Genomic DNA, 21,041 nt, shown 5'->3' with positions numbered 1-21,041 from the left:
TAGCAGTCACTGAGGACCCCCTACCCCTCCAGACAAAGGTGACATTTTAAAGTCTACCTAGAAGGCACTGGAATAAAAATATATTTAGAGATATTATCAACCTGCTTTTATAAACAGAATAAAAATTATATATAACAAATGAGGGCAAATAAGATCTCTATCCAGCTTTTACTGGATTTATTTACTCCACTGGTTTTGTTTAACATTTAACATTTTTAAAGAAGTGCATGTTTTGCAAAAAAGGAAAATATATTTTTATTTTTGTTTGAAGATATTTTCTTACCTTGCTTAGCAGGAATGGCATTAACTTCTATGTTCTTCAAAAGAGAACTCTCCTCATCATGCACTTCTTAAGTTATCCTGTACTAGTCTTTATACAGTTATTTTCTTTATATTTGTTAATATAATCATTATATATTGACCATAAAATGTCTGGTAATTTTAAATATATTTTGTGACTGTAATAATACAATAACAATAAAGATTGTTTTGTGGGGAAGTCTGGTTTAGTCAGTAGCAAAAGTAAAGACACTAGAATTTGAGAAAAGTAACAGCAGTTAATATCACTCAAAAAGAAAAATTGGGCTTCCCTGGTGGTGCAGTGGTTGAGAGTCCGCCTGCCGATGCAGGGGACATGGGTTCGTGCCCCGGTCGGGGAAGATCCCACATGCCGCGGAGCGGCTGGGCCCATGAGCCATGGCCGCTGAGCCTGTGCGTCCGGAGCCTGTGCTCCACAGCGGGAGAGGCCACAACAGTGAGAGGCCCGCGTACAGCAAAAAAAAAAAAAAAAAAAAAAGAAAAGAAAAATTACTGTCAACATTAGCATAATACATTGTAATATTTGTATACCAAGGAAAGCTTTCTTAATGGTTTCATATATGTAAAAGGTTGTCTTAATTAAATTTGTTCTTAGGCTTTATCTTAAGTTTTGTATTATAGGACAGAATTTGGAAAATATGCCATTTACTGCCAACGATGTGTAGAAAGAACGCAACAGAATGGAGATCGAGAAGCAAGACCCTCAAGAATGGAAATTCTTTCCACCCTTCTTCGAAACCCATATCATCATTCTTTGCCCTTCAGTATCCCCGTACACTTCATGAATGGGATATATCAGGTAGATTAGACTTTCTACCCAGTGAAAACATGCTTAGTCTAGAATTCTAAGTGCACTCTGTGGAACTGGGAAGTGAGACTGTTTCCCTATTTCTGTCAGCTCCTGGCAGTGATAAATATGCAAATGTATTAGACCTTCTGTCAGGACAGCTGAGTTGTGAAATAGTTTTGCTAAAAAGGATTCACACTAAAAAAATCCATAATTGAACCAAATAAGGGAGGAGTTTCACTACCATTATAATTCTGATGGAGAAAAACAAAAAGATTGAGGCCTTTCCCCACCTGGGTACCGGCTAGGTGAGAAAATAATTACTAACGTGTGGGATGTGTACAGGTTTAGTCTCTTTAAAATCTCCAGATCTCAGGAATTATCTGGGAAAACTGTCCAAGCCCTCCCAACTCAGATCTAACTGCTTGCTTATTAACTCAAGCAAACATGTTCCAAAGCTAACAATTAGTCTTTGTAGCTCTAAGCCTTTTATCATGGAATTCAGATACTTAACTGCATATTAAAGAAACAAAAATTAAATGTGCTTATTTTTTTTCCTTTGCTTAAAGATTACATATTGTACTGTAGTTCTTGGTTTGCTTCTAATGGGCAGGCATAATATCTCTGCAAGATGTTTGCAGCTGTCAAATGATCTTTCTATTTTGAATTCATGTCGGTTGGCTGAAGCCAAGATTTCTGAATTCTTACATCAAGCTAATGACTAAGATGACATTAAATTTCTCCAGCGGAGCTTTGGAAAAAAAGTTAAAACACCTAGATAAATATGCTATCATTAATCATGCATCAAGAATGCCCTGTTTCCCCCCTGAAATCTAAGTTTGAAATGTTTGTACCTTTTTATTAAGAGAACGACTTTGTTATTTCTGTTTAGGTAGTTGGATTTGATGCATCCACCACAGTGGAAGAATTTTTGAATACTTTGAACCAGGATACAGGGATGAGGAGGCCAGCACAGTCTGGATTTGCATTGTTCACAGATGATCCTTCTGGCAGGGATTTAGAGCATTGTCTTCAAGGAAACATCAAGGTAAAACCAACTCCTTTTAAGGAGGCAGACCCAGAAAACAGCAAAGAAGCTACTCTGCTATTTGCAAAAAGTTTAGCTCAAGAATTTTCCAAAAATTTAAGCAATCTAATTTTCATAATAAAAATAATATTGCAGGACTTTGTTGAAGCCGTAGAATTCTTAATACAATCTGCACACACACATACTCCATGTTAAAGAGAAGAAGAGGATTAATAATAGTAATAATACCCTAAATATTAGGGTAAAAAGAGTGGAGGTGTGGAAGGTCTAATAAAATGGCTTTCCATTGTATTCATTCACTCAGCAATATTCATGGAACTGTTTATTGTGTCCCAGGAGCTGGTCCAGACCCTGTGGGTAATATAAAGAAGGTCGAGAAATTGTCCCTGCACACAGTGAACTTCTAATTTGCTTAGGAAAGAGTAGCCTTATACACTGATAACCTTCAATCTGAAAGTGATAAATATATAAAGAGCGAGGTGAACATTCTACAAAGGGAGAGATTAAGTTCAGATTGGAAATTAGGGAAGAGCTCAACTGGTCTTTGAGGGATTGGTAGAATATGGACCTGTGGAAATAAAGAAGAGATTCCAGATATAAGGAAAATCATGAGCAAAGACAGAGAATTGGAAGATTCTTTAAAAATGTTTTCTAGGTCATAGTAAAATAACTGTAATAAAGTTTCCATCTAGCAATGGCAACAATTAAAAATATAGAATATAGAGCCATAAGGAACCTTAGAGAAATAACCCACTTATTTTGCAAATGAGGAAACTGAAGCCCAGAGTGAAAAATGATTTATGGCAAATCAAACAGTTAGAACCAGGTCTGGACCCTCTTACTTGATGTGGCCCTTGATTGCTCTTGGGAATAAGTACCTTGTTACGGAGTAAAGGTATTTCTATGATTTGGAGATTAAAGAATTGGGGCAAAGCAAGGGACACACCCATGAGTTTAGAACATGTGAAATATCAGTACTTTCATCTAACTCCCAGAAGCCCAGCTCCACTTGCAGAACGATCTGTTGGGTGTCCATGGGGTTCCGCAGACTATGTTAAAGCTCATACTTAGTTCCTTAAGGAGTACTGGTCAGAATATAGGATTTCCACCTCACTCCACCCCACCCCTGCCTTATTTCTTCAGCTGCATTTTGAGACATCTAGATAAATGAATGTCTTTTTCTTCTCAGCTCCAAGTATATCCTGTTTAGATCAACAATTCCAAATGTAAATTTTTGAGACAGACATTCCAAATGTAAATTTTTGAGACAGACATTCCTATGTTAATAATTAGTCAATAAGATAAGCTAGTATTTTTGGTTGGCTTGAACTGAGTAAATATCAGGGGCTTTGGTGAATAACTGCTTACCCCATAATTCTGAAAACTGTTATTTATAATTCTCAAATGACCAGTCTAAAAAAAACAAACAAACATTTATTTGGTTCCTGAAGAATTTTTGTTCTTTCCCAATCAAAAATCTTAACATTATATTTCAGATTTGTTTGGTATAACATCAGTTATTCCCATCTTTATAAACTCAGAAGGTGGGAAGTTGCTTCTTCAGTGACTAAATCATGAAAAAATTCCTGGAATCTTCTTGTTTCCAGTCTCATGCAGTCCTTCATTAAGATTCCTTTTTGAGTAAAAAATTCATGGCCATAGTCCAAAGTTAATGTGTGTCCAAAAGGATAAGAGGACCAAAGAGTGATTTATAATTAAATTCTAAACTCAGAGCTGCAGAAGCTTAAAACAGAAAGCACCAGTCCATTTGGTTTGATCACATTAATTGAAAAATTTCAGTCTATAGACATGCTTGTCTTCAAAAAATATCCAATGTGAAAAATATTATGAATCTCCATTTTCCACTTCCCTTCTAGATTTGTGACATTATCTCTAAATGGGAACAGGCTTCCAAAGAACAGCAGCCCGGGAAATGGGAAGGTACGAGAACCGTTCGTCTCACTTATAAAAACAGGTGTGTAATGCCGTTGCCAAGTGCCAAAGTGGGAGTATGCGTCTATGTTCAAATCATGCACCTACAATTTAGTTTCCTATTGAATAGCCTTAAAAGTTATATTCATTTATATGTTTTCTTATAAATGGTAACTGTTTCTATAGGAAGAAGAAACTGTCATATAAATATTTTTCTCTAATTCTAGTTTGTTAATGTCATGAATAATTATATTTTATAAAAATATGCACTTGGACAAAGATTAGAAAAAAACTATAGGAAAATATAGCTGCTCTCTTAGGGTAGTTGATATAATTTTTCACTTTCAAAATTTCCTTTAACACTATTTTACATTTTTTCATAAGACTGAATACTCAAATACCCTACTGTAGATCTGTAGTAAGAAGTATTTGTTTACCCAAGTCTTTCAGAAGTGATATATTCGTATCCATTCATTCTTATTCTTTCATATTCTCTCTTCCTCTGTATTTATTGAGCTTCAACTATAAGCCTGGCACTTAGCTAGATGCTCTGGATAAAATGATAATAAAAACAGACACATCTTTTGGAATTTACAGGCTAGTGAGGAAGACGGTTGCTAATTTTACAATGACTCTAATGAGTATATAATAACATATTAAGTTCTCTGAAAGAAAAGAGCATGGCTCTGTGAGAGCACATGGCAAAAATCCTGACCTAGCCTGGAGACTTTGGGAGGCTTCTTTAAGGAAATGATGCTTATGCCCACGTCAGAAGGGCGCTGAGAGTGGAAATGGATGGAAAAGGATGTTCAAAGCCTGTATAAGGAGGCTGTGCAGTGTTTCAGGAACTGGGAAAAAGCTGGTAGGGCTGGAGCACTCACTTTCTCAACTGATACAATTTTAAAAGACTTTGGCAAATGATCAGAAATCAGGTTTTCTTTCTTTCTTTCTTTCTTTTTTAATATCTTCTTTTCTTCCATGTATTAGTAGAAGGTGGTATTTAATAAAGAGTGTTCACTGACCAGGTCATATTAACTGTACAACAACAGCAAAAAAACTAAAAAAAAGTATTTTCTTGTTTTATTTGACTCATATCCCATAAAGTAAGAAATCTAAAATATCAGACCAAGAGCCTGGTAGAATTATTGGTGAAGTGTTGACTTCTTTCAGAAGGCTACTTTTGGAATATGTTCATAGATCTGAAATTGGGATATGAGAAGTAAGGGTACTATGTAACATAAAGAATGTAACAGCCTTTGATCCAGTTCAGGATCTCTTTCTCTGACACTTTATTCCACAGAAATACCTGCACAAGTGGGCAAGAATATTCCAGTATGCTTTATAACAGTGAAAAATAAGTGTTGTAGGGGGCACTTAAGTTTATCAATAGGGGAACAGTTAAATAAATATTGTGCATTCATATTGTGGATTCCTCTTACACACTCAGACATTGAAGGGTCACCACTGTTTGAACAGACTCCTTTGATCTGAATGGTGGTTTTGAGCCACGAGAGCTTCTCTGTTCAGGGGTTCATGAGCTGAGGTGATTCGCAGGAGTTCTGGGTAACGAGAAGGTAACTGTCAAGCTTTGGTATCTAAGGTTTTAAAATCTCCTATTCGTAGAGATAAGCAGGATTATTTAGATACTAGAAATCTAATAGGCTGTACTCCCAGAGGAACCTGTCTCCACTGATGGCAGTCTTCATCTGTGGCCCTTTGGTGACTGGCAAGAACAGCAGCTGGAAGACGTGGACCTTCCAGATGATTGTTTTAGTTTTGTGATCACTGGAGCAGTGGTTCTCAAAGTGTGGGTCCTGGATCTGCAGCTTCAGTATCACATGGAAACACGTTGAAATGCAAATTATTTGGCCCCATGTCAGGCCTACTAAGTCAGAATGTCCGGGGATAAGGCCCAGGAGTCTGTTTTAACCACTCTCCAGGTGATTCTTACTCATGCTAAGTTTTGAGAAGCACTGATCCAGAGGTCCGTGTTGCTGCCTGTGTCTTTTGTGGAAGGAAGCCAGCTCCTGGACCTGACCTGCCATATATCTTTATGTAGAAGAGGTTCAGGAATTTTCATTTGGTTTTGTTGGCACTAAGTGGAATTACGTCCATATCTAAGACTATTCCTAACACTGCATAGCTTATGAATGCTGAATACATACTGATTTTGACTGTGATGGCCACAGTTGGAACCAAAATTAAATGGATGAAATGGAGAAAAGTGGTCTGAAAGACGTAAGAATTACTGTGCCAAGTCTAGCAAACACCACCAGGGAGGACAAAGACAGTCATGAATAACACAATGCCTTGTTAACAACAACAAAGCTTTATGACAGTATCTTTGACATCAGAGAAAAAGCAACTCGATCATAACGTTTAATTTTTAACAGAAATCTGAAATGGCTGGATAGCCACATCTATGAGAAAGTACTGTTTCTAAATGCAGTCGTGATTTGCACATGTGTAAAATGGCTTAGACAATGAGCCCTAATTTCCAGGGACACAGTTAGGAGGGGAGCTGGCTGTGACCTACCATGCAGCTGCGGACTTGATTCTTCATCTGTCAGGCAGCACTGTAATAAGCAAAACTAAAGCACCAGCTCTCTTTATCATGGAATTTTTGCTTATATTTAGTAAGTTATGGAATTTTAATTATTTAGATTTAGGGGTTAATGATCTAATTAATAGGTTTTGAACTTGTTCTCATAGAAAACCATTTGGTAACTAACGTTTAAATTCTATTCATATTTAAGCCACTTATTTAATTTGGTTTCTTACTGTCTATTTGAAATTGCAAAATCAAAGCATGTTTTTAACAAAACAAAACTGGCAAGGGTCTTTCTCTACAGAGAACAACTCTTCCTTCTCCCCTCTTTGAAACGAAAGATTATTTTCAATAATTCTTTGTTATTGTTTTCTGGAACATAGTTTAACATTCCCATCTCTGCCACCCTTAGCTGACTGTAAGAGCACCTATATCCATTGGATCCTAAGCCAACAAGCCTCTTCACAGGTCACCTAGTGTATGCCATTTCTTCCAGCTGTGTTCACACCAAAAAAAAAAAAAAAATTCTAGTATGAAGAGACTCTTATGATTCTAAAGACCTCTAGAGAAGGCTCATCATCATCATAATAGTAATAATAATAACTGCCACCAATATTTATTGAGCACTTACCACATGCCAGGCCCTATGCTGAGCTGTTTATATGCGTCATCTCATTTAATCCTAACAACACCTCTAGGTAGGTGTTATCATTAATCTCCATCTTATAGATGAGGAAACTGAAGCTTTAGAGAGTTAACTCATTTACCCAAGGCTACAGAAGGGATTTTTCAGGGGTTTTTGGCAAATAGTTTCCATGTGTAACAATTCTCACCACCATTCATTTATCCATTCATGCCGTAAACATCTATCCAGTGTCTGCCAGTGCCAGGCCTTGTTGAAGCCCTAGAGATTCAAAGGTGAATAGAATTTTCCTACCCTCTAGAAATCTTACAGTTTATAGGGAGAGACAGACATGAATTCTTAGCAATGTGATTAATGCTGTAACAGTGACAGTATAGCAGAGTAGTGAAGAACATGGGCTCTGGAGAGAAACTGCCGGGTTAGAATCCTGGCTCCCCCACTCACTCTGTGACCTTGAACAAGTCACTCACCATCTCTGTGCCTCAAGTCCCCTCTACGTGAAGTGGAGATGAAAACAGTACCTACCTTTAGGGTTGCCTGAGGGACTAAATGTTGGCAAATGTAAAGCACTTGGATCAGAGCCTAACACATAGTAGATACCCCTCTTGTTGTGAATATAGCATGTCTGTTGTGTGAACAGAGAGGCTTCTCACAGTGGTGACTTCTGAGCACAGGACTTGTGGTAGCCACAGAGGCCGGAGGAGAACAGGGAAGGGGCGTCACAATTGCAGATTTCGTAGTGTTATTAGCAGACCATGGTGGACAGAGGAAGGAAGGAAGGTAAATGGAGAGTGAAGGCAGGCTGCTTCCTCAGTAAGTTTACATGATGATGAGAAAGGCAACAGTAGGAAATAAATGCTCTGAGGACTGAAATATGGAGCCGGTTGGAGGCGAGCAAAAGGATTACCCAGCAGTGCCGAGAGCTCTGCTGAACTTGGAGCAGTGTGTTTGCTGATACTGGTCCACATAGTGACATGATTTCCATCCCACAGTGTTCAGCTTCCTGGATGTCAAGTGAGGAGGTGGGCATTTGGGAATGCCCCAGCCTTCCAACGTGTGCCCTCCCTGCTGTGACAGAAGCCCCTTTCTCTGTTTCAGGCCACTTTAGGATTGGAGAGCAGCTGGAAGCTGGTCATATTGGGAGAGACTCAGATCATGTAACCCCGGCACCTTTCCTATTCAAGATCCATGGATTTGATTTTCTGACTTCCGGATCATTTTTGTGACTCTTTAGTTCCTCTTCACATTCTCTCCAAATCCCTGTATAGCTGTTGGAGCCCAAACTGTTCCATTAGGGGCTTGAGCCTATGATTCCTACAGGTTGTGTTCCTATATGTGTGTCTGGAATTGTTTTTCTCCTTTGTGCCTATAGTGCTTCATTTTCCCTTCCCAGGTGCAGTCTTATTGGCATGCCAGAAATGATAGAAAATGCACTTTAGCTCTTCTTGCCTGTAGCCATTTGAACTACAGGTTCTTTTTTCCCTCCTAGCTGTATTACCAATTCAAACTTTTACTAAGAACCTTCCAATGGTTAACACTTAGCTAAAAAAACCCTAGTGCATTATAGTGATGAATAAGACATAGTTCTTAACTTCAAGTGGAGAAAATAAGCTAAGTACAAAAACATTCACATGCCAGAAAGGGAGGGCTTTCATCTTAAACTTTATTCTCTTTATTTTATATCCCTTTGCTAACACCATTTTGAATTTAGAAACTATTTCTGTTGCCCAGCCATATTCTCCTACCAGTTAACAATTTGCCATCATGCAGTCACAGATAATTATTTTATCAAGAAACCACTCTGGGGCTTCCCTGGTGACGCAGTGGTTGAGAGTCCGCCTGCCAATGCAGGGGATGCGGGTTCGTGCCCTGGTCCGGGAAGATCCCACATGCCGCGGAGCGGCTGGGCCCGTGAGCCATGGCCGCTGAGCCTGTGCGTCCGGAGCCTGTGCTCCACAGCGGGAGAGGCCACAGCAGTGAGAGGCCTGCGTACCACAAAAAAAAAAAGAAAAGAAAAAGACACCACTCTGAATGATGGCCCAGGCCAGTGATTCTTAAGCTGGCGTGAACGGAAAGAATAATCAGAACCATGGGGAGGAATAGCTTTTCAAAGTACATCCCCCGTGCTTCCCCCAAGATTCTGACCTGCTGCCCTCTCATTCCTTGCTATTTGAGGTAATTACCACGAAAGATTCCGTAACTGATGATAGGGTGTCCTCTCCCTATCATCAAGTGGATAGGGGAAAAAAGGCTGGAAATCCGGTTATAGCTAATTGAGCACACACTTAACAAATGCCAGATCTAAATCTCTGTTTTCCTGCCACTGTGTTGTCATGACAATATTAAGGTATGTCACGGGGCTGCTTACCCACACCACTGTCACGGCATTTACAGTGTTTACAGTGCTCTGTGCCTGCCCTGCAGCCTGGAATCAGAGCCCCAGAAGCCTCACATACCAAGAAACAGCACAGTGATTAAACATAGAGGGTCACTGAATTGAGGAAAACCTAGGCGAACAAAAGTCATGTCATGTTTCAACAAATAATAATGATAACGTGTAAACTATTTTTGAGATCCTAAGGCTGTTTATCAGAATGTGGCATAAAAAAGTCAAAACATTTAAATGTGCAAATATTATCTTTTAGATTCCCAGAGAAAACTGCCCCACTTGACCATTCGATGTTGATTTTGAATTGAAACCTTCATTTTCTATTTCCTGGTGTGTCCAAGGTGTTTAGGAAAGATCATGGGTGTTTTGAAAACTGGGTTTATACAGCCCACTGGTGTCTGAGGTCCTTCCTCAGTAACATCTAAGGTATTAAGGTATTTCAGGGCATAAAGGTAGCATAGAAGCATCCATCAGCCTCAACTTCAAAGCAGTTTTTCCTCAGTTTGCTGGTAAACGTTATAAAGAATAGAAATAGAGGTCATTAACCGATAGTAATGGTCTAAGTTTGTATCATTGAGAGAACTATTGTTAGAGCAGCCCCATATCAGTCCTCTGGATTTCTCTTTACTTTTTTCCTTTGTAAGTAGATCATTTAATGAAAAATTTCCTCTTTTTTTACAGACTGTATTTCTCAATGCAAGCTCGTGGAGAGACTGATAGAGAAAAGCTGCTGTTAATGTATCAGACAAATGATCAAATAGTAAATGGACTTTTTCCTCTGAACAGAGACCTGGCGTTAGAAATGGCAGCTCTTTTAGCTCAGGTAACTTCCGTGTTATATAGAGCGATGTTTTGTAATGATAAAATACTAATTTCTCCACTGAATTAAATGTAGTAAAACAATATACCTTTCGTAATTCTTTAAATTCAATTTGCTGTGATTAACACCTTAAAAATTACAGGCATTATAATTGCAGCCTGACTCCCATTGCTGACAATTGCGGTGATGTAGAATGAGACAATATTCCATAAAGGGAACCTAGTTTCTTAATCTCTTGAAAATATCCCACTAGGCTTTGCATTTAATAAAGGAGTTTGAGTGTTGAACTGTGGGGTTGCGGTTGCCACGCTAAAATCATTCAGTAGTCAAATAGGATCAGTCTTCTTAAAAGCTAAAGCACTTTCTTTTATTTACCTATTGTATCAATTAAGTTCGGTTGGCTGTAAACTACACACGCATGCAAATTAATAATGACAGTTAAAATGGAAGTGTTATTTGTCTCTCATATGGAGAGTGTTGGGGCCCAGGGCAGTGTGCCCCCAAATATGCCTCAGTGGCATATTGATTATTTTTAATTAAAGTTACTTGAGAAACAGCTGGTGAAAAAAAATGATATATATTTTAAAAACACTCTGACCTCCCTCTTTTCCCTTAAAAGCAGGAAATAAATCTTCCCATGTGAATGTATCCTCCCTCTACCAGGAGGATAAAAAGCATCCTTGTCAACAGAGTTAGGGAATTCAAGGCTAAGAAAGCTGTATAAACAAACTTTGTTGCTTCTTCACTAATCTGCTATCCCAAGCACAAACCCCTTTGTTTTGTTAAGTCTTCATAAATAATTGTTTCTTTGTCTAAAAATGATGTATAAACAGCCTGCTTTGGTCATTTCAGGGGTCCCATTTCTATGAGACCTCTGTGCGTTCAATTGGTTTTTTTTCTCCTGTTAATCTGTCTTGTGTCAGTTTCATTATTAGACCAGCTAAGAGAACTCTAGAGGGATGTGGAAGGGGAAATCTGCCCCTCCCCAGCGAGAGATAGGCATGCTGGCACCTCTACAGGCATTAGGGGCATAGGCTTTATCCTGCCCTCCATTCTGCTGTCATCTTCACGGTCCTGGAGGTCTGCCAGAGCTCCAGCCATTACATCAATGTTCCAGGCATCATAATGGAGGAAGGACTGAAGAAGGGCATGCCCTCCTGCTTTTGAGAAACTTCCCAGCAGTTACACAAAACGCTTCTATTTATGTTTCTCTGTCAAAACTTAAGTCACACAACCTTGCCAACCTACAAGAGGGACTGGAGAATGTGGTCTTAGCTGGGCAGCAGTGAGCCCAGCTAAATTCAAGGTTTTTATTATTCAGAAAGAAGGAGAGAATGGTCATAAGAGACAACCCACAGTCTCTACCCCATCTGGGTCTTTGCACAGGTTACTTAAGGGAAAATGATGTGTCGTTGGCTTAGATTCCCCCGGGTTTTCAGTCTTCTCACTCACTCACTCTACGTACCATCCCAGGACATCTTACTCATTCTCTTAATTTTATCTACCACCTGTGCTGATGATTCCCAAATCTTTTCTCTCCAGCTCATATTTCTTTCATGGGCTCCTTAAATCCAACATATCGGGAACTAATCATCTTCCCTTCTTTTCCTTCACATTTTGCTTATTCACTGCCTCCATTCAGTCCGCCAAGCAAGCTTCAAATCCAGGAATCATCATTGACTCTGCCCTCCCTCTCTCCCTTTCCCCCAGTTAAAAGGTGCCCTGCCCATTTTAACTCTGTTCCCTCCTCTCCATGCTGACCACCATTGCTATGGTTCAGACCATCATCACATCCTGCCTGCTCTCCTGCATCAGGCTTCTAAGTAATGTGTTTTTCTCTGGTCTGGTCCCACACACACTTCTATCCTCCATGCAGAATCTAGAGAGATTGTTCCAATTACCTATTGCTGCATGGCAAATGACTCCAAGACTCGGCTCAAAAGGACAGTTTGGGCAGGGATGTGTAAGGGCAGCTTGTCTCTGCTTCATATGGCATCAGCTGGCATAGCTTGTAGACTGGTTGTGACTCTACAGCTGAGGGCTGGCATCATCTGCAGGCTCATTCACTCACACGTCTTGGGGCTGATGCCAGCTCTTACTTGGATCTTCTGCTGGGGAATGTCAGCCAGAAGACCTACTCGTGGCCTCTTAAAGTGGTTGCTTGTGCTTCCTCACAGAATGGTGGTGGGGTGGCAAGAGCTGTCCCGGAAGAGACAAGATGTGGAAGCTGCCATTTTCTAAGGTCTGGGCCTAGAAACTGCCGTGGTGGTTTGTCAGGCAGCAGTAATATACAGTAACTGGAATGGAGATACAGCAAAAATGTGGATCTAGCTGTGTCATTCTCTTTACATGGAGGGACTGTCATGATCTAAACTCTGCCTGCCTCTCCAGCCTTATCTCTTAATACTCTCTACCTTGAACTTTATGGTCCTGAGTTGTATATGATTCACTTATTCTCACCTCTTAAACTTTACTTGTCTCCTCTGCTTGGAACATGTCTACTCCCATGCCTCTACCTGTGAACTTCAGCTTATCCTTTAATTTTCATCTTAGGGGTCACTCATTCCAGGAAAACCTTCTTGAATTCTGCCTGGTTGGGTTAAATGTTCCTCTTGGGGTTCCTGTAATGCCCTGCATGTATCTATTACTGTCCTGACCCCAGTGGTTTATTATTAGTTATTTGTTTCTGCTTTGCACCACTGACTGCGGCCTTCCTGAGAGCAAGGGCTCTCTCTGTTCATGTTTGTATCTAGCACAGTGCCTTATACACGGTCCATTCTCCATAAATGTTCTTGGATGAATGACTAGTTGATAATTTAGTTTACTTTCATAACAATTTTATGGTCATCCAGACTTTAAAGCGTTCAGTGCTACACTGAGTGTTCCCTTTTTGCAAGTGATAAAAAGCTGAAGAAATGAGAACTAGGTCACATTTTTTCTTGGTGATAGAATTAGGAATGATTTCCTATCACATGCCATTCTAGGCTTTGGTTCTCTAAAGGCACAGATGCTCTGTTAAAATCACTCTTATTTTTGCTAAAATTTAATAAGTTCATCTTCTTACTTTTTAATTTTCTGGGGAAAGCTTCTCCAAGAAAAATTATCATATCCTTTGGAGATACACACTTCTAATATTTTTTAGATGAATTTTCGGAAGGGGTAGAAAGGTAAAACCATATACCTAGAAAATTCTGAGCATATTACTAACTAAAAAGTATAATTTCTCCATCTACAAAAGGAAAATTAAATAATACCTCTGGTCTCTTCCTCAGAGCAGTTTTTGTGAAGATAAATGAAATATGCTAAGGAAATCTGAGGTCTGTAGAAGAAAATAGTTATTTCTGTTGTAGATTTGCATATCTATAGGGCCTTGTTGATATTCTCTGTCTTAATCAGGAAATTCTTGGAGCTGATGTTCTGATTGCTGTACATGGTGTCTGGTAAGGGGTCATGTTGATGTGAGGCATATTGGGGATTATCTGAGTTGATTCTCCAAACATTTGGAGTTGATTCTCCAAACATTAATTGTGCTCATTCTGTGCCACACAGTATGCCAGGAGCCAGAGAGGGACACCCTGAGTTTGAATATCCCACTACAGGGTTCCCTAACAGCCAAGCTTGCCTTAAGTGGCCTCTATGTTTGTAACTATTGTTTGTCCAACTGCCATATCCTTAGAGGTTAAATCCTGGTCTAAGGGTTCACAGCTAGATGTGCTGAGTACTGCCTGGTGATAGGTGGGGACAATGAAAAGCTTGCTCTGGGGGAAGGATTTCGATGTATTTGAAGAGCAGGTGGACAACTTTTATTTGGTGTGAGGAAATTAAGATGATACCTGACTAGATAGGAGATGAGGGTGAAAAAACTGAACAGCAAAGCCAAGCCAAGAAACCATCAAGTAAGGGACCAGGTCAAGGAAACTAGAAAGTCATAAGAATAGACGGTAAGGGCAAAGCTCAGCTGAGGAATTTAGACAGTAGCTGGTCAGATTAAGAACTAGATAAGGGAGGTCACAGGGGTCAGAATCTCAGAGGCTGGTGGTGCTAACAGCTTACTTGAAGGCAGAGGGCCCTTTTGAGATGGAGACCCAGGGCTTTCTGTAAGACCATCCCAGTCTTGATGGAACCCTCCATCTGCTTGCTGGGGAGTACTCTAGGTAAGGATGTGGATGTTCAGTATGTCCCCCACCCCATCTCACTTGTTGAGCCCTCTTTGGTACCCTATACAAAGCATTTAACACAGATTATCACAAGTATTTATTTATTCTTCAGTCTCCCCTACTAGACAGTAAACTCTTTGAGGATAGGAACTATGTTCAGCTTTTTTCTTTCTCATATAAATTAGCACAGTGCCTGGCATATAACAGGGACTCAGTATAGGTTTGGGTGAATGAATGAGTGGGAGAGTAGATGGAGAGATGGATGGGTGAGTGGTTGGATGGGTTGGTAGAGGATGGCATCTGTGTAGCCTGTTAATGGAAGTAAGGATTGAACATTGTTTCATTCAGGCAAAAGGGGGAATGAAGGGCTTTATTTCCAGAAATGACAGCATAATAGATTGAGGGGATGAATACAGTAACATTTATGGAGAAAATCTAGGAAGAAAGTAATGAGAAAATAGTACTTGCTCCCAGGATGTTCGGTAGAGATCCTGAAAAAGTCCAAGTAATACTATTTAAAGATTTTTCATAGCTTTATAAGTTTTTAATTTTTCACTTCTAAGTTCTATTTTGCCTTACTATTATCAACCAAAATGGTACCTTAAAAATGAAAAATTATCTGGTGCTGTTAACAGGAATGGTAGAGTAAGTGACCTTTAGCAAATACTACCAGATATTAACCTAGAGTGATTAATGTAGAAATGAAACTGGAATGTTTAAATTATAGATTATTTTCATAATTAGACTTCAAATGAAATTTAAATTTGAATAATAGTATTTATATATGATTATAAATTCCATAATCACACAATCATGACAAATAGATTTATATATTGTATGTTATAAAGAATGTTTAGAAAAAAGAAACTAATTTTCTATCTTAAAATTCTTTTTTAATATCCTGTATTTTCTCTTTTTTGGGTTTCCACTTAGGTGGAGATTGGAGATTTTGAAAGACCTTTTTCTACTCCAGCAGGGCATGTTACTAGTCAGTGCAAAGCAAATCAAACTATAAAACAACTCATAGAGAAATTTTATCCTAAAAGGTATAGAGATGACTCTTCTGAAGAACAGTTAAGGTAAAGAACTATTTGTAACTCTTGAAAAGGCAGATGCACACTAGTTTTTCAGTGACATTTTTCTGTTCAAATTTTAAAGATGAAAAAAATTGTACATAACAATTTTCTCAGGATTTTTTAAGTACTGTTGAATACCAGGAGGTTATAGTTCTTTTTATTTAAGATGTGCCTAGAAACTGTAGTATCTAGATTTAAACTTTTTTTAATGAGAAAAAAATCTACCTTAATTTAGAAGATCTACTTTTCATTTGACCTTATTCATTCTTGTCCAAATTAATCGTGCTAATAAAGAAAAGGAAAAAATTGGCTAATAAGATGTTTAATTATATTGTTTACCAAAAAATTTTTATCTCTTAGGGTATTCCATTATAAACAAATTGGAATAAAAATAAACTATCTTTTTACACAAGATGTTTTATTATAATATAAAATTTTAATTAAACTGAACTAATTTGAAGTTTTGATTTTTGAGACCATATAAAGAAAAGCTGTAGATTCAAAAATAGAGGCAAATCCAATTCACCATGAATTTTTCCAAAACAGAAACATTTGAGATCAGTCTGTTGTCTGTGTAGAATAAGTGTCTGCCTTTGTACTTTTGTTTAAGAGGTTTCCCCTGCAGCTAGCATGTCTCCAAACCAGGAGTGGTAGCACCTAAAATTCCACTGTTGGGGATTCATTCTTCAGTCTTGACTTCTTGTACTTTTCTTTAAAAATGAAAGTTATTCCCTTTTAAACTAATTTATGCGGTTTGATGTTAGCTTATCAGACTTTAAAATTTTACCTAAAGGGGGTGGGGAGCGGGGAACTTAGGTCATACATACTGAGAGCACTAACCGTACGAGAATTTGGTGGAAGGAATGCTACAAAAAGGACAAGGGGTAGACAGTGGTGAGATGGGACTCACAAAACAACAGCTTCACCTAGGTTGTGAGTATGTCTCCCGGGGGTGCTTAGGATCGGCTCAAGGAGAGCTTTATCTTGGGAGGATCATACACTATTTATGTGTTTTTCTTTTGTGTTTGTTCTTTTCTTTTTTTAGGCAGCTTTGCCAGCGACTGTCAACCAGATGGATGGCCCTCCGGGGACACAGTGCTGCTGATTGTGTGCGAATCTATCTGACAGTAGCCAGGAAGTGGCCATTCTTTGGTGCCAAATTGTTTCTTGCAAAAGTAAGAAAGAATGGGGGGTTATTCAGTTCAGTAAAATATAAAGTGATAACCTGAGTAACCCCAGGTTTAGTACATTTGGCTTTTTAAAAGAAAATAAGGAAATTTCTAACAATTTAAAGAAAACCATGAAGGGACACTAAGGAAAGGGAAGGAAAGCCATTAGCGTCTCTGTCTTTTCCCTTCCGTTCCACTTCCCCATACCGTAAATCATTTCTTACACTCAGTAGGCTTAATCATTAGACTGAAGACAACAGCTGAACTCTGCTTTCTTCTTTTTATTCATTCATCCATTCACTCATTTACTCTCTCACTCATTTGCTCATTCATTTAGTATTTATGAATTCTGTTTGCCAAACATTGAGCTAAGCTCTAGGGATACATCAGCCCATGGTTTCAGATAGGTTGTACTCACACTTCCAGGAACTCACAACCAGTATTGCAATAGGCCTGGAAACAACTACTGTGTGGAGAATATGGTTAAGGGTGACATGAACAGAGTGATGGAGGAACACTGAAGAAGGAGAGATGAAACCTGCTGGGGGTTAGCTTAAGAGGCCTGTCCAAATGCACACGTTAATAAATGGCAGATCTGAGTCTCAAACCCAGGTCTGCTAATTCACTCCTCTTTCCATTATACCACACTGCCTGCTCCCCAGGTGAGATTTTTAATAACAAGATGTTGTTGTGTTATTGCAAATGCTGCATTGCATTTACACTGAAAATTATTTCTGTAATTTTGCTTAGCATTTATTATGTAGTGTATTTTCACCTCTTCATAGCCCATAACCCCATCATCACTTGGAAGTACTTTCATGTGGCTGGCTATACATGAGGATGGTTTAAGCATCTTAGAATACAACTCCATGGTAAGATTAAATCCTTAAGTTCTGCATTGAGTCAACTATTTCCATTGCTCAGTGTACTGTAAACAGAAGGTAATGATATCTTTATCTGACTTTTCTCATACACAGAAAACACTCTGCCTAATACTATATAATGAATAGTCATTTTACAAATATAACTATGGTTACAATTTAATCTTTTAAATCAAGATTAGACAGGTTATATATTGTATATGAGAAAAATATTAAGATACCATGACTAAATTGCAATCATGGTTGTATTTGTAAAATGACTGTTCATTTATTGTGTTCGGAAGATTGCTTCCTGTGTAAAATGCAACTGTTGAAGATAACATTTAGGTAGAAACTTCAGTTACCAAAGTTTTAAGTTCAGTTTCACGAAGCCTTCTATAACAATTTCTATACTATCCCATAATATCAATTACCAGTTCATTTGTACGTAGACAGTATCTTAGAGCTTTATAAATGATTAAATATAAAATCAGACTGTGATTTCTATCTACTCATTTATTTATCTGAAATTTACTTTATTTTCTATCATATTTTATATGTATCAGAGTACTTTTAAAATTTTTGTTCTTTTTTTTTTTTTTTTTTACCCTGGTAGGCAAGGATTGCTAAATTCACCTGGTAGGTATAGTGGGCTCTCCTACTTGTGGCTATAGTCAGGATCACTGAGAATTTCTCGTAAACGAGGTTATCCTTTAGTGTTATAGTTAACTGTTTCTCCTTATAATTGCTGAAAAACTTTTTTGAAGGCATTTATGTTTCCTGAATGCCTTTTAGTTCTTGAATAGATAATCTGAAGATAGATTATAAAGTCAGTGACTTAAAGTCAACAGAAGTAGTACACAAGTATTGAGTTACCTTAGCTAAGTAAACCAGTTCCTAGGTCCCGGGAGATGGACATACAGGTCAGGAAGTAGACATTGCCAGCCTGCAGCACTAGAGGTGTTCACTGCTGGGATGGTCTGCTCAGAATCTTGCAAGCTGATCATTAGATACGCAGATTCCTTTCCTTTTAGGCTGTACATCTTTGACTTATATTATTTAAATTGTTTTAGTAACACATTGGGAAAAAATATTTGCTGCATGTATGATGAAGGGTTGGTATCCTTTATGAATGTGGATGTTTTTTCAAACAGTAAGGAAATGATGAACACACCAATAGACAAATGGGCTGAGGCAATTCACAGAAGAAATACTAATGTTCAATAAATGTATTTTTAAATGTTAATCTCACCATCAAACAAATAAATTCAGTTTAATACAGTGAGATTCTACTTTTCACCAATCAGATTGGCAGAGCTTCAAAAGAATAACGATATCCTGTGTTAGCAAGACTGTAATGCTGGGAATGTAAATGGGTATAGTCTTTTTGAGTTTGGAAAGATTTACTTTTTTGAGATAGTAATTTTAGCTGTTGAGGTTTATAACCAAAGAAATAATTAGGCTATGTGTATTATGAAATATGTCCCAAAATATTCATTGGAATATTGTTTAAGATAGTAACAAATTAAAAAACTTAAATATTCTTCAATAGGAGATTAGTTAAATAATGTCTATGTGTCTATAAAATCCAAATAAATGTCTATAAAATCATTTAAAATGTTATACAAGTACATTTGTTGTCATGGAAGGATGTTCATAACATGTTAAGTTAAAAGAAGCAGAATGTTAAAAAAAAGTAGTATGCGTGATACTGTTTATGTTTACACATATCAAAGTTTATATATCAGGGTGAACTATGTGGATTTGCCAATATTTGACCTTTTTTTAACCTTAAAAAGAATCAGTTTCATATGGTTCAACCAGATAGATAGATAGACAGATAGAAATCTTAAGGACAAATACAGTGTAAATGCTATGTAAATAGTTGCTGGTGCACAGCAAGTTCAAGTTTTGCTTTTTGGAACTTTATGGAATTTTTAAAACATATTTTCCATCTGCAGTGGTTGACCACATCATCATTTTAATGGAGATACATGTTATTAATCATCTCTCATCTTTCTTTGAAAATAAAGATTGTATAACATACTTACTTTTATTTCTCTTTGAAGAGGTTAATAATCAGCTATGTGTACAAGAGTCTAATGACCTTTGGAGGTTATCAAGATGATTTTATGATAGTCATTAACAATGCACATTCAAAGGACAAACCAACAGAGAAATTACTTTTTGCCATGGCAAAACCCAAGGTGAGTAGAAGGCTTTATGCTAACTTTTTTATGCTAGTTTTTTTCATACTAAAACATATATTGTACAAAGAATAAGTTCCTCATGGGAAAACAGACTCTACTTACAATCAAACAACCATAGGTCCAAATTCTGGCTTACCTTATCTTTCTAAACCTTGGTTTCTTCATCTAAAAAATGGTATGATGCTATGATGCTATCTTTTTTTTTTCCTGGATTAAGAATAAAATGAAGGAATTGTAAAGTATTTATAGCCCAGTGCCTGGTATACAGAAAGTTCAAAATAAGTGGTCCTGGCATAAGTTGTTATTGTCAGGTACTTTATGTACTTGTAGTACATTACCTTACGTACTTGTAGTAATTCACTTTATAGACTCATTATTGAGAAGAGTGAGGTTTTAAAATTAAGGCATACTTGTTTCTTTACTATTTTTAGCAAACTATGTAGTTTTAATGTCTCTAAATAAAAGCAGTAAATAAAAGGGCTGCATTCTAACATGTAACTCTGATTTTAGGAAAAAGAATGAGAATTTAATTTTTCGAAGACTTTGTCTTAAAATTCTCAACTAAAAGAGACTACTGTTTTAGAATTTGAAACTTTAAAAAATGACATATATGTTTCTTAATTAAATCTATACTTAAGTGAAGTCTGTAAGTGTAGAAGATCATGGTACACTCAGTGCTTTAGTTTAAAGAGTTGATATAATACACTGAATTTCTTATTCATGTATTCACAAATGTGGCTTTAGGATAACTGGTAGAATTGTACTACTGTCACATTTTCTAATGTTGCCACTAAATTTGATTTTTTTTTTTAAAGTACCACTTTCTGCTGGTTTAAGTAATGGGAAAATAGGTCAGTGCCTTGATGGTGCTGAACATGTAAGTACAGTTGACTCTTGAACAACATGGGTATGAACTGCACGGGTCCACTTACACATGGATTTTTTTTCAGTAGTAAATACTACATTACTACACGATCCATGGTTGGTTGAATCCATGGATGTAGAACTGCACATACAGAGGAACCGTGGCTACAGAGGGGCACTGTAAAGTTATGCATGGATTTTTGACTGCTTAGAGTGTTGG

The 21,041-nt window shown here is 37.7% G+C and overlaps 1 protein-coding gene across 8 annotated transcripts in view; it reads left to right on the top strand.

Annotated features, from left to right (window-relative positions):
- Nucleotides 1-21,041, top strand: part of PLEKHH2 (pleckstrin homology, MyTH4 and FERM domain containing H2) — a 127,397-nt gene that overhangs the window by 104,070 nt on the left and 2,286 nt on the right. For 2 of the 8 annotated variants that reach the window (XM_073791397.1, XM_004313414.4), the window contains 8 exons: nt 940-1,117; nt 1,998-2,153; nt 4,031-4,128; nt 10,347-10,488; nt 15,576-15,721; nt 16,764-16,893; nt 17,673-17,759; nt 19,817-19,954. In XM_073791397.1, coding sequence (XP_073647498.1) covers nt 940-1,117; nt 1,998-2,153; nt 4,031-4,128; nt 10,347-10,488; nt 15,576-15,721; nt 16,764-16,893; nt 17,673-17,759; nt 19,817-19,954 — 1,075 coding nt within the window. Of the gene's footprint in view, nt 1-939; nt 1,118-1,997; nt 2,154-4,030; nt 4,129-10,346; nt 10,489-15,575; nt 15,722-16,763; nt 19,955-21,041 lie in introns of those variants that run through there. The other 6 variants (XM_033838637.2, XR_004521822.2, XR_004521821.2 and 3 more) reach the window with 6 other exon arrangements.

Source organism: Tursiops truncatus, chromosome 14, assembly GCF_011762595.2.
Source record: "Tursiops truncatus isolate mTurTru1 chromosome 14, mTurTru1.mat.Y, whole genome shotgun sequence".
NCBI lineage: Eukaryota > Metazoa > Chordata > Mammalia > Artiodactyla > Delphinidae > Tursiops > Tursiops truncatus.
The sequence above is the reverse complement of the archived record's forward strand: the minus strand, read 5'-3'. Positions and strand labels throughout refer to the sequence as shown.